The sequence below is a fragment of the Myiozetetes cayanensis genome, unplaced genomic scaffold (assembly GCF_022539395.1).
Source record: "Myiozetetes cayanensis isolate MyiCay16 unplaced genomic scaffold, myiCay2020 scf4, whole genome shotgun sequence".
Lineage (NCBI taxonomy): Eukaryota > Metazoa > Chordata > Aves > Passeriformes > Tyrannidae > Myiozetetes > Myiozetetes cayanensis.
In genome coordinates this window covers 44,137,165-44,150,018 of record NW_026087631.1, presented here as the reverse complement: position 1 = coordinate 44,150,018, position 12,854 = coordinate 44,137,165, and the positions used below count along the sequence as shown (strand labels likewise).

The following is a 12,854-nucleotide window of genomic DNA, read 5'->3' as shown; positions in this document are numbered from 1 at the left end:
AGAGAGCAGCTGGGCCAAAGTGACACTGAAACACCATGTACTGCATGTTTCCTCTTGTTCTTATTACAGGATGAATAATCTTCTAGCCCTGTGGCTCATGGCTTCACAGGGCACTAAATGTGACCAACAAGTCAAAGGTACTTGTATTGCAAAGCAAAGCAGGAATTGAAGCCCCCTACCTGACCTAGCAACATGCATTGAGACTTAAGGCTAGTCTCGGGACTGTGTTTGATCTTTGGTTCTAGAAAAAGATGGAGACCTGGTTCTAGAAAAAAGATGGAGACCTGCTTATTTTTGTTTTATTCCTTGTGTATACCTTGGGATAGAATGCACCAGAAGCCTTCCTGAAATATTGTTGAAATTGTGGACTATGGGCTGTGTGTTGCACCAGAGGTGAATAACAGCTTAATCTATCCTAAAAATCTGTACTGAATTTGACAGTTATTAAGTTTTTATGAAATCATAATCTTACTAAGTATTTTTCAGTTGCGGGGATTTGGGAAATATAAATAATTTTGTACACCATGCATGAAATTCACTTTGCAGACAAAAAAATTAATCAATGTCTTCCTCTGATCACTTTTATTATACAAGACTGCTTGCAATTGCACTTACTTGTACGATGAAGACTTCATGAACACAATTCTCTTCATGACGTACCACAAGATTCCTCTGCATGTACCTTTCATTATTTGCTTTGAAAAATCCTCTAGAAGTCACTCTGGAGGACTGGAGATCTGCATCCAATGTTGCATTGTACTTTATAGCTATTAGAAGAATAACAGTACATTTTTTGCTGAGTACAATTGCCTGTGAGCTCATTACTATGCTCAATATTATAGTGACCAAGATTTTGAAACCACTCTAAATATTTCAATTTTTTTCATAGCTTGCTAAAGGCAGAACAGTCTCAAAATGAAAACACTTTCTCTTGTGTTTTCCAAAGCAGTCAAACAGGTTTAGATCCTGATATAAGTTCTGATCCACAGAGAACACATTAAATGGCAATCAATCCAGTCTCCACTACAGATGTCTGAGCCTCCAGTTCAGGAAAGCAGCCAGTCAGCAGGGCCAGGATTACTCCACAGTAATCACTGAACAGTATCACTGAACTCTGAGAAGATTATAATGAATCTGCACCTTCTCCTCAATCACATAATAATTCCTGCCATCTTCTCTTCATGTTATGATTAATATGCTGTTGGAAGTTCACTGTTATTTTATAGCTTGCAATCATGAGTTCCTAAAGGCACTATACACAGCACTGAAACAATCCAACTGGTGTTATCCATGAGGTTTAACTTGATAGCTTCATGAGAGGCCACTGCTGGTCTCAGAAATATTCCTTGTCCTCTGAAAAGAAGAACTTCCCTGCACTGAAAACTGCACTGAGCCTATGGAAAATATTTTTTTTCTGAAGAGAGTAGAAAATTCTGCAGTCTGCTTTTGAAACCAGCAGACTGAAAAAACCCAGCTTCTCACTAATGACATTTTGTGGGGACTGTTGAACAGCAAGGACACTGCTCTCCTTTATACTGTTAATTCCCCATTCTTCAAAGATTATGGAGCCAGTGATGAAAGTAGGTCTTCACAACACTTTCTCAGGCACCTAAGTTTTATACTGACTTTGCCATTCTTGACATTCAATCTAATATATCTTTAGACTTTCCACTACTCATTTGAATAATGGATTTCTAAGGAAATTAATATAAGACAAGTCACTGAAATACTCTTACCCACTTGATTATTTCTCTTAGCAGGTCTAAATGTAGCCTGAAAACATATTTTGACAGTTACTTCTGTATTCTTGTTCAGCAGACTGATTTTCTCAGGTTTAAATGAGGCAATTATGGACACATTTGCAATGCTTCTTGACCTGAAAAATATTTTTAAGGGTTACATGGGGTTTTCAAGAGTACTGTCTATAACTATCTGTAGATGTTAGCATTGGTTTTTTTGTTCCTAATGTAAACATTTTTTAATGGCACTGGTAAAATTATTTTTCTTTGCATATACTTGAATTTTTTTATAGAGTAGCTTTCAGTAATGATAACAAATAATTTATCATTTCAAATTAAGCGATAATCAATGTCTTTATCTTAATGCTCTATTCAATCCCTTAGGGTATCAGAGAAGCCCTTGTCCTGTTTTCAAAATAAGTAACATTCTGTTGCTTTAAAGAAAGTTACTGAGCTCCTCTGGGGAAGTGAGGAAGGGTAATTCTTCATTTTATTTAATAATCTTAGTTTTAAAAAAAACAACTTTAATTAATCAAGATTTTGAAATGCAGTTTCAAAGGAACCCTGCATGTAAAAATAAACACTTTAATCAAAAGTGAAACTCATTAATCAGCCCAAATGCCAGAGTGAATGAAGAATGAGCATCTTCATTAATCAAATCTAAATAAATGTTGGTACTCCAAGTACCATAATTTTCTTCAATGAAATTCCCAGCAGCAGCAGCGGTCAAAGGTCTAAACTGACCATTCATTTTTAATTATCTTGTTTCATTATGAAAGAAGTAGCAATTCAGTAATGGTTTTCTTACAATGGGAAGCCTCAGGCGACAAGACAGGCAGCAGACAGGAACAGAAACTCCATTTGAATTTAGTTTCTCAGTACTTAGGGAGGCAGACGATTTGGATTTTGTGAAACCTTTCTATTTTATTTTGTGAAAGTACTCAGATTACTATGCCAATAAAAATGGGTTTCTCGCAGAAATAAGGGTCGACTCTCTATTACTGCTCCCTGTCCTTACACTGAAAGACAACTCTTTCCCCCATATCAGCCTACCAGTCAGTAAAGGTCATGCAGGTTGTGTGTGAGGTGGTTTCACCTGTCTCAGGCACAGCTATCAAAATTATACTGTGACTGATGAAGTACACAACCTGTTCTTACCACTGCTCGCAAGCAAGCCCTATTCCCTGTTGCTGCCCCTTCCCTCTGGACCACATGTCTGCACAGGAGCAGTGGGCAGGGATGTGTCCTGGCTCTCCCATTCCTGGTCAGGTCCCCACAGCAGGCTCTATCACCTGGCTTCTTCCCATGTGCCCTGGGTCTGCCCCTTGTGCTGCCTCTGCATTCAATGCTCTAATGATAAACGCTTAAAACAGATTTAGTCCAGTGCTCTTTATTCAGCTAGTTAAGGTAGCAGGGATGAGGCAGTGTGTTAGTTCTGCACACATGGGACGAAAAAGCTTTTTCATTTGCTTATTTTCCTGTTTAATTAACTAAATGTTCAACTTGTATATGAATCATTAATCATTTCCTTTCTGAAAAGAGTTTACCAACCATAGCAGAACCACATTTCCATCAGCACCAACTGATACATCACTTATGTCGTCGTCATCTAAGTCTCTATGGCCATCTACTGATCTTCCAAAGAATTGGAGCTGTTGTCCAAAAGCAGAATCCGATCCTAAAATTTTCTAGGAAAGAGTTTGGTTACTGAGTTTGCCAAACATGCTTAAGTCTGTAGATAGCAGCCTAAGCAATAGATTTTCACTGATGCTCCCTTTATATACAATGTATTGTTTAAACAAAATGCATTGTGGATGTTTCCTCAGATGCTTTTTAGCACTTCTTCCTCCCCTGTTGGAGCAGACAATGGACTAGATTTTTCTGTCTTGGGAGTAGTATACTGACTGCTGTATGCCAGACAGTACTTACTGGAAACCTTTTCCATCTACACTTAGCAACTCGAAGAACGCAAAGCTTAAGAGGACTTCTAAAAAATGCTTTCTGCAACCAGAAACCACTGCAGAAACCACTTTCTGCATGGAAAGTGATAATATGATTACCATAACAGTAGACACAAAGATCATTGAAAGACTTTCCCTGTAATACCATGGATTTGTAATTTACAGAGCTGGGATCTATCTAATCTTCATTGCTGTACATCAACCCTAAAAATGTGAATAATGGGTATCAAAAACAAACAGGAAATCAGCTGACTTCACACTCAGATATAAAAAATAGTAAGAGGCTTAGACAGAGTATCTCACAAATGCTTTTCCTCTATATGTTCAGTTAGAAGCACGACAACATCAACCTGGGTATGCTGACAGGTGAAGGAAGGAGAGGCACAAAACTTGAAATAAGTCATGAGAGTAACAGTATTCCTTTAGGAGGATGAAACACTACCCACTTAAAACATAGAAAAATCTTCCTTTTTCCTCTAGCAGATCTAAAGGCACTGATTATTATGCAAAATTATTTACCTGAGAATATTTGGTACGTATAGTCTTTTGAAATCCGTTATAAATATAAATTGCTCCAGAGTTTTGGTTTTCCAGTGGAGCACCTATTACAACATCATTAAAGCCATCCAAATCAATGTCTGCAAGAGCTGCAATCGCTGATCCAAAGCGTGCATTTTCTGACCCTTGTGGACCTTCCAAGATTTCTTGTTGACCCAAAATTCTCTTTAGAAATTGAAAAAGAAGAAAAAGGAAAAACACAGCTATTATTGCACCAGATTAGACATAGGAGCAGTATCTATGTGCATTGTTTTTTTATTTCTGTTTTCCAGTACATTCCCCTTGGACAGCTCAACCCTGAATTCCTTCCCCATTGTATTGCCCATTCAGTTTGCATTATGTCTCAAAGTCCTGGCAAGAATTACACAGCAAAATCAAAGCATGCTATGCAAAGCACTAGCAGCAAATATAACCATATGTATGAAGCTTAAATGCTCTCACTGTCCTCATCTGACTGTTCTGAAAGTTTCACAATACATTGAAAAATACAGTTTCCAGTTTTGGATTACCAGTTTTTATGCAGAGGGAATGGAAATTATGTAACTGGACATAATTCTTTGAAACAGAAATGGAATTTCCTTACTAAACTAATGCAAAAAACATGTGTCCAAATGGTAAACTCCTGACCTCTCCAATCCCAATGAAGAAAGAAAGATTGGAGATCTTTATAGTTAAATAATCCCATTTACACTAGATTAAATGCAACTCTGGCAAATAGTGTTTCCACCTTTAACCTCAGTTTTTTTAACTGTGGTTAAAATTTTAGAAATATCAGCCAAATTATTTATCAAAAATGACTAGAAAACTATTACTTGCACAACATGGAGAACTTGCACAAAACCACATTCTTAAAAAAAAAATTTAAAAAATCTTTCATTATTCTTAACTTTCAAATAATTTTAAACTGAACACTGGACAATGACTAAAAGGTGTAAGAAAGTCTTCCAATTTATTTGGCTTTCAAAACACAAGGAAAAAACCCCTTTCATTTTTCTTTTCTTCCGTATTTCATGTCTGATACCACAGTCACAAAGACCAATGTCAGCTACCAGTAGTACCACTTTCAGCTCCTGCATCTACCTTGAAATTGGCTTAGTGTAGTTTCCTGTTGCTTCAGGATCATTCTGACTGTGAGGTGCTGCTGAAGAGGATGGTCTTTCCTCTCTATTTAATTGAAATCTACCTAGTAAAGAGGCCATGGTCTGTTTTCTCTGATGGATGGCAGATATTAATTTACTTTGCATACCGAGACATTCAGTGATTTGAAAGACTGTTCAAAAGTGGCAGAGGGCTCAGGATGTTTAATACAGATATTCTGAAAACACCTACTACAGGTCTGAATAAAAGCCATCGTCACTCAGGCATGAGACAAATAACACAGTTTCACTTAACAGAGGAGACAACAAAAGTAATAGCAACCATCCAATATAAGAGTCTACAAAACAAGGCAGAAAATTGGTAGAAGAGCATTTCTTGGAACTGCTTTGGGAATACTGTCAGGTGTTGAACACATTTACCAAAATCAAATGGCAAATTAATTAGCAAAAGCCTTGAGCTGGGTTTTTTTGAGATATGGTCAACCCCATGCTCTATTGGTGTAAAGTGCCTAGCACAATGTCTGACACCAGGACCAGGGAAACACTGAGAGCAGGCCCCTGACCACTAACAGGGCCTAGCTACTGCCTTGCTTATTGGCTCCACTTTGGTTTGTTCCATCAGGCTAATTCCCAGATTACATGCACAAGCGGTTCTGGGGAAAGTCTGCAGCTGCTACTGTCAGGTGGCACTGGGAAGGCCTCCACCCACGGACTTCTAAAGAGTTAGGCTTTGAACCATTCACCCCTGCCCTTATGCTACATCCCAGGAAGAGCACATGCTCTGTGTCTTGTTAGAAAAATTATCACTCAAAATATTTCTAACACTTTGAAAAGATTCACTAAAAGTGACTTAGGGGTCCTGAAGAGGCCAAAGGCCACTTAGCATGCATGTGGCAGTCTGCTTTGAAGGAAGCTAGCCCTAGGCAATGCCAGCTTGAGCCATTCTTACCTTTGTGACAGAAAACATGTATACTCTTCCTTCTTCTTTCTTCAGGTCATTCATAAACATTGGTGCACCCACAAGCAGCACATCTGTCACAGAATCCTTGTTGACATCCACTGAACACACCACACTGCCAAAGTAGGAGCCAATCTGAAATCAGATGAAATGGGTCATGATTGTATGTGGACTTTGTAAAACACGTTTTAGCATCTGACTCAGAAAATGTACATCCAGTAATATTCCAATACAAATGAATGAAACTGCCTGTTGGTAAATGAAATTACTATATAACATAGTCCAGTGTTTGAAGAATCTTATCCTTACCATGGATCCACTGTTTCTGTCCAGTAGCTACTGCTACAGCTTTACCACTCAGCAATACAAATGCCAACAGAGAGTAAGCTATGGGAGGTATATTTTTTATATCTGTGCACATGAATCTACCCAAGCTTTGATCTACTCTCACGTTGTCTTACAGATGAAATCAAACTCACTTCTCTTTTCCAAATAGACAGAAAGAGATTGAGTTTACAGATCTCTATCTTGATGTTGTCTACTTCACAACTTCTCAGGCAGAGTGGAGTTCACTGAGTATCTATATCCCAATTAGAACTGTTGACAGAATGATACATTATTTAGCTTTGCACATTATCTTTTACCACTAACTCACTAGCTTCCTAAAATACTCTTATTTAAGAGTTACAGTTAACCTTGTTGAGATAGTCTAGTGGCAGAGAAAAATGGATTCTAAATGCTTTGCAAGAAAGTGGAATTTTCAAAACAAATTACAATTTACTGCTGGGTCAATAAAATGAGATGCCTAAAAACCTGCATTCATGATCAAAATATACTTGCCTGCTCGCCTGTCTGTGACTGCACAAATGCAATGTTACCACCACTGTCAACCTCATAAACCACCACTCTGCCAGTGTAGTTGGATCTTGGTGCACCAGCAACAAAATAGACGGAGCTCATAGTTGAGAGAACAGCAACAGAATAACCTGGGGTGGAAGCCAACATTTAACATGTGTGAGAGACCATTAATTACAATTCATCAGTTGGTTATCCATAAAGGGCAGAAGATGAGTCAGTCTGGTATGTTAATCACAGAGAATGAGGCTTTCAAGATGGGAAGTTACACTGTCACATATGCATAAAATTTGCAATGTACTTCTGGACAGAACAATGACACACAGATCAAGTTGAAGCAGGTTTGCAGAATAGAGTGGTTTAGCCTATTCAGTAAAACACAGACCACAAAAATGTCATGCTTGTGAAGGAGATAGGAAAAAAAAGCACAAAGAGTATCTCTGGAAAAAAAGCAGCAAAGATGAGATGAACATTTGTGCCAGCCTTCAAACTAGGGAGGAACACCTAGCTTCTGCAAAGCTTGCAGAGCATTTTCCCACAGCTCACCAAACCACAGCCCAGTGCTTTAGCTGAATAGAATAGGCTATATTAATAGCTTGTCAGCTGAAGTGTTGATTGAACTTCTTTGAACATTTTAATCCTCATTACCATTACTCTAACATTATTTACTTTCAGGAAACATTGCTTAATACCTGAAAATATTTTAAACATGTATTAGCTCTATAAATCTAGCATTAGTACATACCTCACATTTCTATGGTTTAATTAGAGCAAATCAAAACAAAATCATTCTGTATAAAATCCATAGTCAAACTGAATAACAAAATGCCAGTGATTGTAGAGAACATGCAGGTCTTTAGCAAGCTGCAGGATAATATGAGGAATAAAATCTAAAGGGATTATGCCTTGATCTTTACATGTACCAGTCTACTTCAGATTTTTGTTCAGACACTGCTTTTCTAGTGTGAGAACATCCTTTGTGACTAGAAGTTCAATGAGCAATAACGAAACACGATTTTATTCTGCAATTTAAGGACACACATTCCTGATGAATATAGCTTGCAACCATTTGAAGTGAGAAAGTGCAGTGCAGAACAGGGGCCAGTCTAGCAAGCTGTCATGTGGTAGCAGCTCTTAAGCTTGTGCTCCCCCAAGCTGGTGAGACAGAGCTTATATGAGAGCTCCTAGTAGGGGACAGAAGGTAGAAGGGAAAGGCAACAACATTGTTTTCTCCAGAAGAGATTGAAGTAAATACTCTAAAACTGACAAGCAGAGAAAGGAAGTGACCTGACCTTTTAAAAATTATTATAAAAAGGAAGTAAGAGAAAGTCTGAAGAGGTTACACATGAAAAAAAGCTACTCCTCATTAGGTTGGGTTTGGATTTATTAATTATTTTGGATTCAAGTAATGCTGAGTCCTCGGGGGAAAAAAGGGTATGTTAGTTGCAAAAATAGCATCTTATTAAATAATTTTAAGGAAATTACAGGTGTTTAATGTAGTAGCATATTCAGGGATAAATCACCAGAGCAGGCATGTTAAAGTTTGCAGAAAACATTTCAGTGAACTGAGAATACAACCTGACTGGCTTTACTGGATCACAAAAACGTGTCAAAGAATACATATGGGGATTATAAATAAGACCTCTATTAAATGGTAGCAATATTTCTAACACTACAAACTGAACTGGAAAAGGCCAAAAAAATAGCACGCACATATGAAACAACAGCAAGTCAATCAGCTTCTCATCCACATGGAACTGGGGAAGAACATACAAATATAACAGAAGGGACCCACAATGATTCACTTAGAAGCTTTTTAAAATCCCGTGATTTATTATGCCTCTGTGACTGTGGTGGTTTCAGCTGGGATATAGTCAAATTTTTTCACAGCAGCTGGTATGGGGCTGTGTTTTGGATATACGCTGGAAACAGTGTTGATAACACAGGGATGTTTTAGCTATCACTGAGCAGTGCTCATACAAGGTCACAGGCTTTTCTGCTCCTCCCTTCACCCCACCAGCAAGGAGGCTGGAGGGTACAAGAATTTGAGAGGGGACACCGCCAGGACAGCTGATCCCAGCTCACCCAAGGGATATCCCATCCCATATGACATCAAGCTCAGCATATAAAGCTGAGGGAAAGAGGAGGAAGGGGGTATGGTGTTGGTGTTTGTCTTCCCAAGTCACTGTTACATCTCTATCTCAACCCACCAGTTCACTCACTTTTACTGTTCCGACTCTCTCCCCCTCTTCACCAAGGGGAGGGAGTGAGTGGTTGTGTGGTGCTTAGCTGCTGACTGGGGTTAAACCACAACAGTGACACGATCTGACTTTTTTTCAGTTTACCACATTGGTATGAGGCGAATTTAATAGCACAGTAAAGATCTGATTCAATGAACTGTTGACCAGTAAATTAAATATTTTTCAACCAAAAATTCTTTTCATATTTCAAATCAGTTTGTAACAGGGATCTGGCTAGAGGAGAATTTTCCAAGTACTTTTATATTTTAACTAAGCTTTGATAAGTTTCCAGATTTGCATTTTAGCTCCTTACCTAGATATGAACTATGATTTCTGTCCTGTAGAATCTTCTCAAACACATGGCTTGGAAAGGTGGTGATTCTGTCTGAGGATTCTTGTACTACTGTTCCACTCCAGTCATAGGCCCCAACAGCACCCAGCAGCAGAACATCCTTTAAAAAAATAAAAGTCAACATTTTAGAACTACCTGATATAGAAAAAGTGTGAGCAAAGTTGCAGTTATCATAGATATTTTTCCATATCACTGTGTTTAAAGCAGTGATGTACAGTCTAAAGACTGCAGGTAGTTGACTGGAGCTGCTTATAGTTGCAGGAATTTACTGCCCTATTAGGAGGGACTATCACCCCTCCACTACAAGAGGATAAGTGACTGCTTTAGTTCCCATGGCATTGCAACTCAAGATAAAATGGGTTTATTTAGACACAATTTCCTAAGTCTGTCCACCCTGGGGTTGGGCTTGCTAAGTCAATGCTTTTATGCACTCATGATCCTCAGAAGACTGAGGATCACGCAAACAAAGCTGTAAAAAAAAGCTAAAGCCCCCTTTTTGACAACAAAAGTGCCAAAGATAGCACACAAAAGCTGATGGAAATAGATTCAGAATTTCATTATGTAAGGAGATGTTCTTGAGAGAACAGTTAAATCTAAACTCCAACAGAATACTTCATACAGAAATACTTAGTCTTAGACTTGCACACAGAAAAGAAACAGTTTAGTTTGTTCGAATTATTAAAATTCTTCACTGAACTCAGATACTGTTACTGAAAACTACAATAAAACTGGACGTGTAATTTTCCTGAAGGAATGTCCAAATGTTTCGTATTTCCTAGCATCAAGTGCTTCATAATTTAAAACTTTAATTTGTGCAAATACGAACAACTTATAAAAATTATTTCATTCATCTTTAAGGGCTATAAAAAAAGATACAATCTTCTTATATTTTCAGTTGAAAACTTCTTGAACTACACTTGAGTTTTACAAAAAGGACCTATTTGGTCAAGATAATCTTATAATTTATTAGCATTAAAATATGTCTAATTTTTGTTCTTTCTAATTTCTAAATGAAATATAAAGAACTATTATTAATTTTATAATTAATAAATATTTTCAGACTTGATTTATTTATGTTTTGGTGACTTCCTAGATATATACCAGACTTAGAATGTAGTTTCAATTCTTCTGAGTTATTCAACTCCAGACACAAACATGGAACAGTTGATTTTTTCCTGCTACATGAATTCAGAAATCATGGAAATCATTGTGTTAACACATCTCAAAACCACTAAATGAAAGAAACTGTTATTCAACTTCATATATTAATATATAGTTTTTCATTTTAGAGTTATACACCATCTATTAGTGGCATTCAAGTACAGGAAAAATGAAAAGGATAACTTGATATTCACTCACTTTTAAAAAAGATCTTAAAATTGGACATTGTGCTTTATTACTCTTATTTCATTGCACTCATGTCTACATAATTATATCTACTCATATCATTAAATAATTATATTCACATACCTTTTTTTGTGAGTAATACGCACTGAAGCCCACTTGGGACATTTCCATTTGGAAAGTATCACCTTGATCTGTACCTGGTAAAATGGATATCCACATATAGTTAACCCTTTAGAGCCACACAAGACCCAATCTTGCTGCCTCTGAGTTTAGCTATATAGGGTCTGTATATATCCAACAATTCTGCTAAAACATTTACAAACAATGGAAATCAGAGCTGGGAAACTATAGAAAATTTGGAGGATTTAATGGGAAATGATAAGATGGAGCCATAATGCTATAAATCTCTTAAAAAGAAAAAGGCAGAAGATGATGATAAAGACAGTTTGAATCAGCTTGCACAGTCTTGTCACTGTCTTTTTCTGTTTCCTAGGAAGCATTAATAATACACTGAAATTAGCACCTTAAATGACTGTATATTCACAAGTTTCAAACAGAATATGAATGTAGGACTTATACAAACTGTTGTAATTGTCTTGAAAAATACTGTGACATCTGGGAATATTTCCCAAAGTAGATGGATGGGAATTCAATGAGAGTACTCAGGAAAACTCAAGATGGGGAGCTCAACCTATATTCTTGCTTTGACTACCACCATAGGACCGGTAAAGAATAGATGGGGTGACAGAGAAAGAAGTTCCATCCTGAGCACAGGAAAGTTGCAGCTCCTTACGGAGGGCTGGGGGCAGATTACACGACTTCAAAACAAGGTCTGAATTTAAATAAAAATTTAAAGGCTGGCTTTGGGGGGACAAAGTGTCTCTGAGTCACCTCTGCAACATCTTACTTCAAACAGTACACAAAAGTGTGGGTGATGCTAGGGATGGAGCCTGGTAGGCATCACACAGATTGCACTACTGTAGCTTTTCAGTTCCAGAATCAGTAAAGCAAGTCTTTCGGTTTTTTAAATTTACAGTTGTTTAGTATTCACACAGGTACAGCAGACAAGCATAAAGATGATGGTAATAGTTCCAAATACATTTGGACACATATGGACAACCCCTATGCCTGAAGCCCATGATGAATTTATAGAAATTTTCATCAACTGGGGAACGTTTTCCACAAACTGCAGAAATTAACTTGAAGCTTGGGATTATTAGGGGTGAAGTAGCTGGAGGAACACCTGTGCAAACCAGAGCCTTCCTGGTGAGCAGGGAGTAGCCTGCAGCTCCAGCTGCCTCTCATTTTCACAATCCTACTCTAAGCTGAAGCTAAATAAAATTCTTAGCTTGTCAGCTGGCAAAATGTGATCTAATTTTTCATAGACACTGAGTATTTTACCTTCTATACTAAAAATGCGCTCTCCAAGTGTTCCTGCTTCTTCCAGCAGTGCAGCCTCAGATGACACATTGAAGAAATACTTGTCTGTTGGATGACTAGCAATTCCCTTGATTTCTTTAATTAAGTTTTTAGTATCAAGTTCATGCCTGATTAAGTATCCCAAAACCTTGGGTAAAAAACAGCAAAATGAGAAGAGTGAAAGAAATCATAGTGTTTCCCCATTTCCTTCTGTATTATTTGAGCAAATATTCTACATATTAAAAAAAAAGAATTACCTTCATTCATATTACTGAATCGTTTATCAGACTGTATTCCTATGCAAGGGAGCATTCAGACAGGAATAATA

The 12,854-nt window shown here is 37.5% G+C and overlaps 1 protein-coding gene across 2 annotated transcripts in view; it reads right to left on the bottom strand.

Moving 5' to 3' along the window:
• Positions 1–12,854, bottom strand: part of ITGA2 (integrin subunit alpha 2) — a 67,517-nt gene that overhangs the window by 19,634 nt on the left and 35,029 nt on the right. For both annotated transcript variants that reach the window (XM_050328572.1, XM_050328571.1), the window contains 9 exons: positions 12,509–12,674; positions 11,231–11,304; positions 9,722–9,860; positions 7,154–7,299; positions 6,305–6,448; positions 4,220–4,423; positions 3,291–3,427; positions 1,737–1,876; positions 616–767 (listed from right to left, as the gene is read on the bottom strand). In XM_050328572.1, coding sequence (XP_050184529.1) covers positions 616–767; positions 1,737–1,876; positions 3,291–3,427; positions 4,220–4,423; positions 6,305–6,448; positions 7,154–7,299; positions 9,722–9,860; positions 11,231–11,304; positions 12,509–12,674 — 1,302 coding nt within the window. The remainder of the gene's footprint in view (positions 1–615; positions 768–1,736; positions 1,877–3,290; positions 3,428–4,219; positions 4,424–6,304; positions 6,449–7,153; positions 7,300–9,721; positions 9,861–11,230; positions 11,305–12,508; positions 12,675–12,854) is intronic.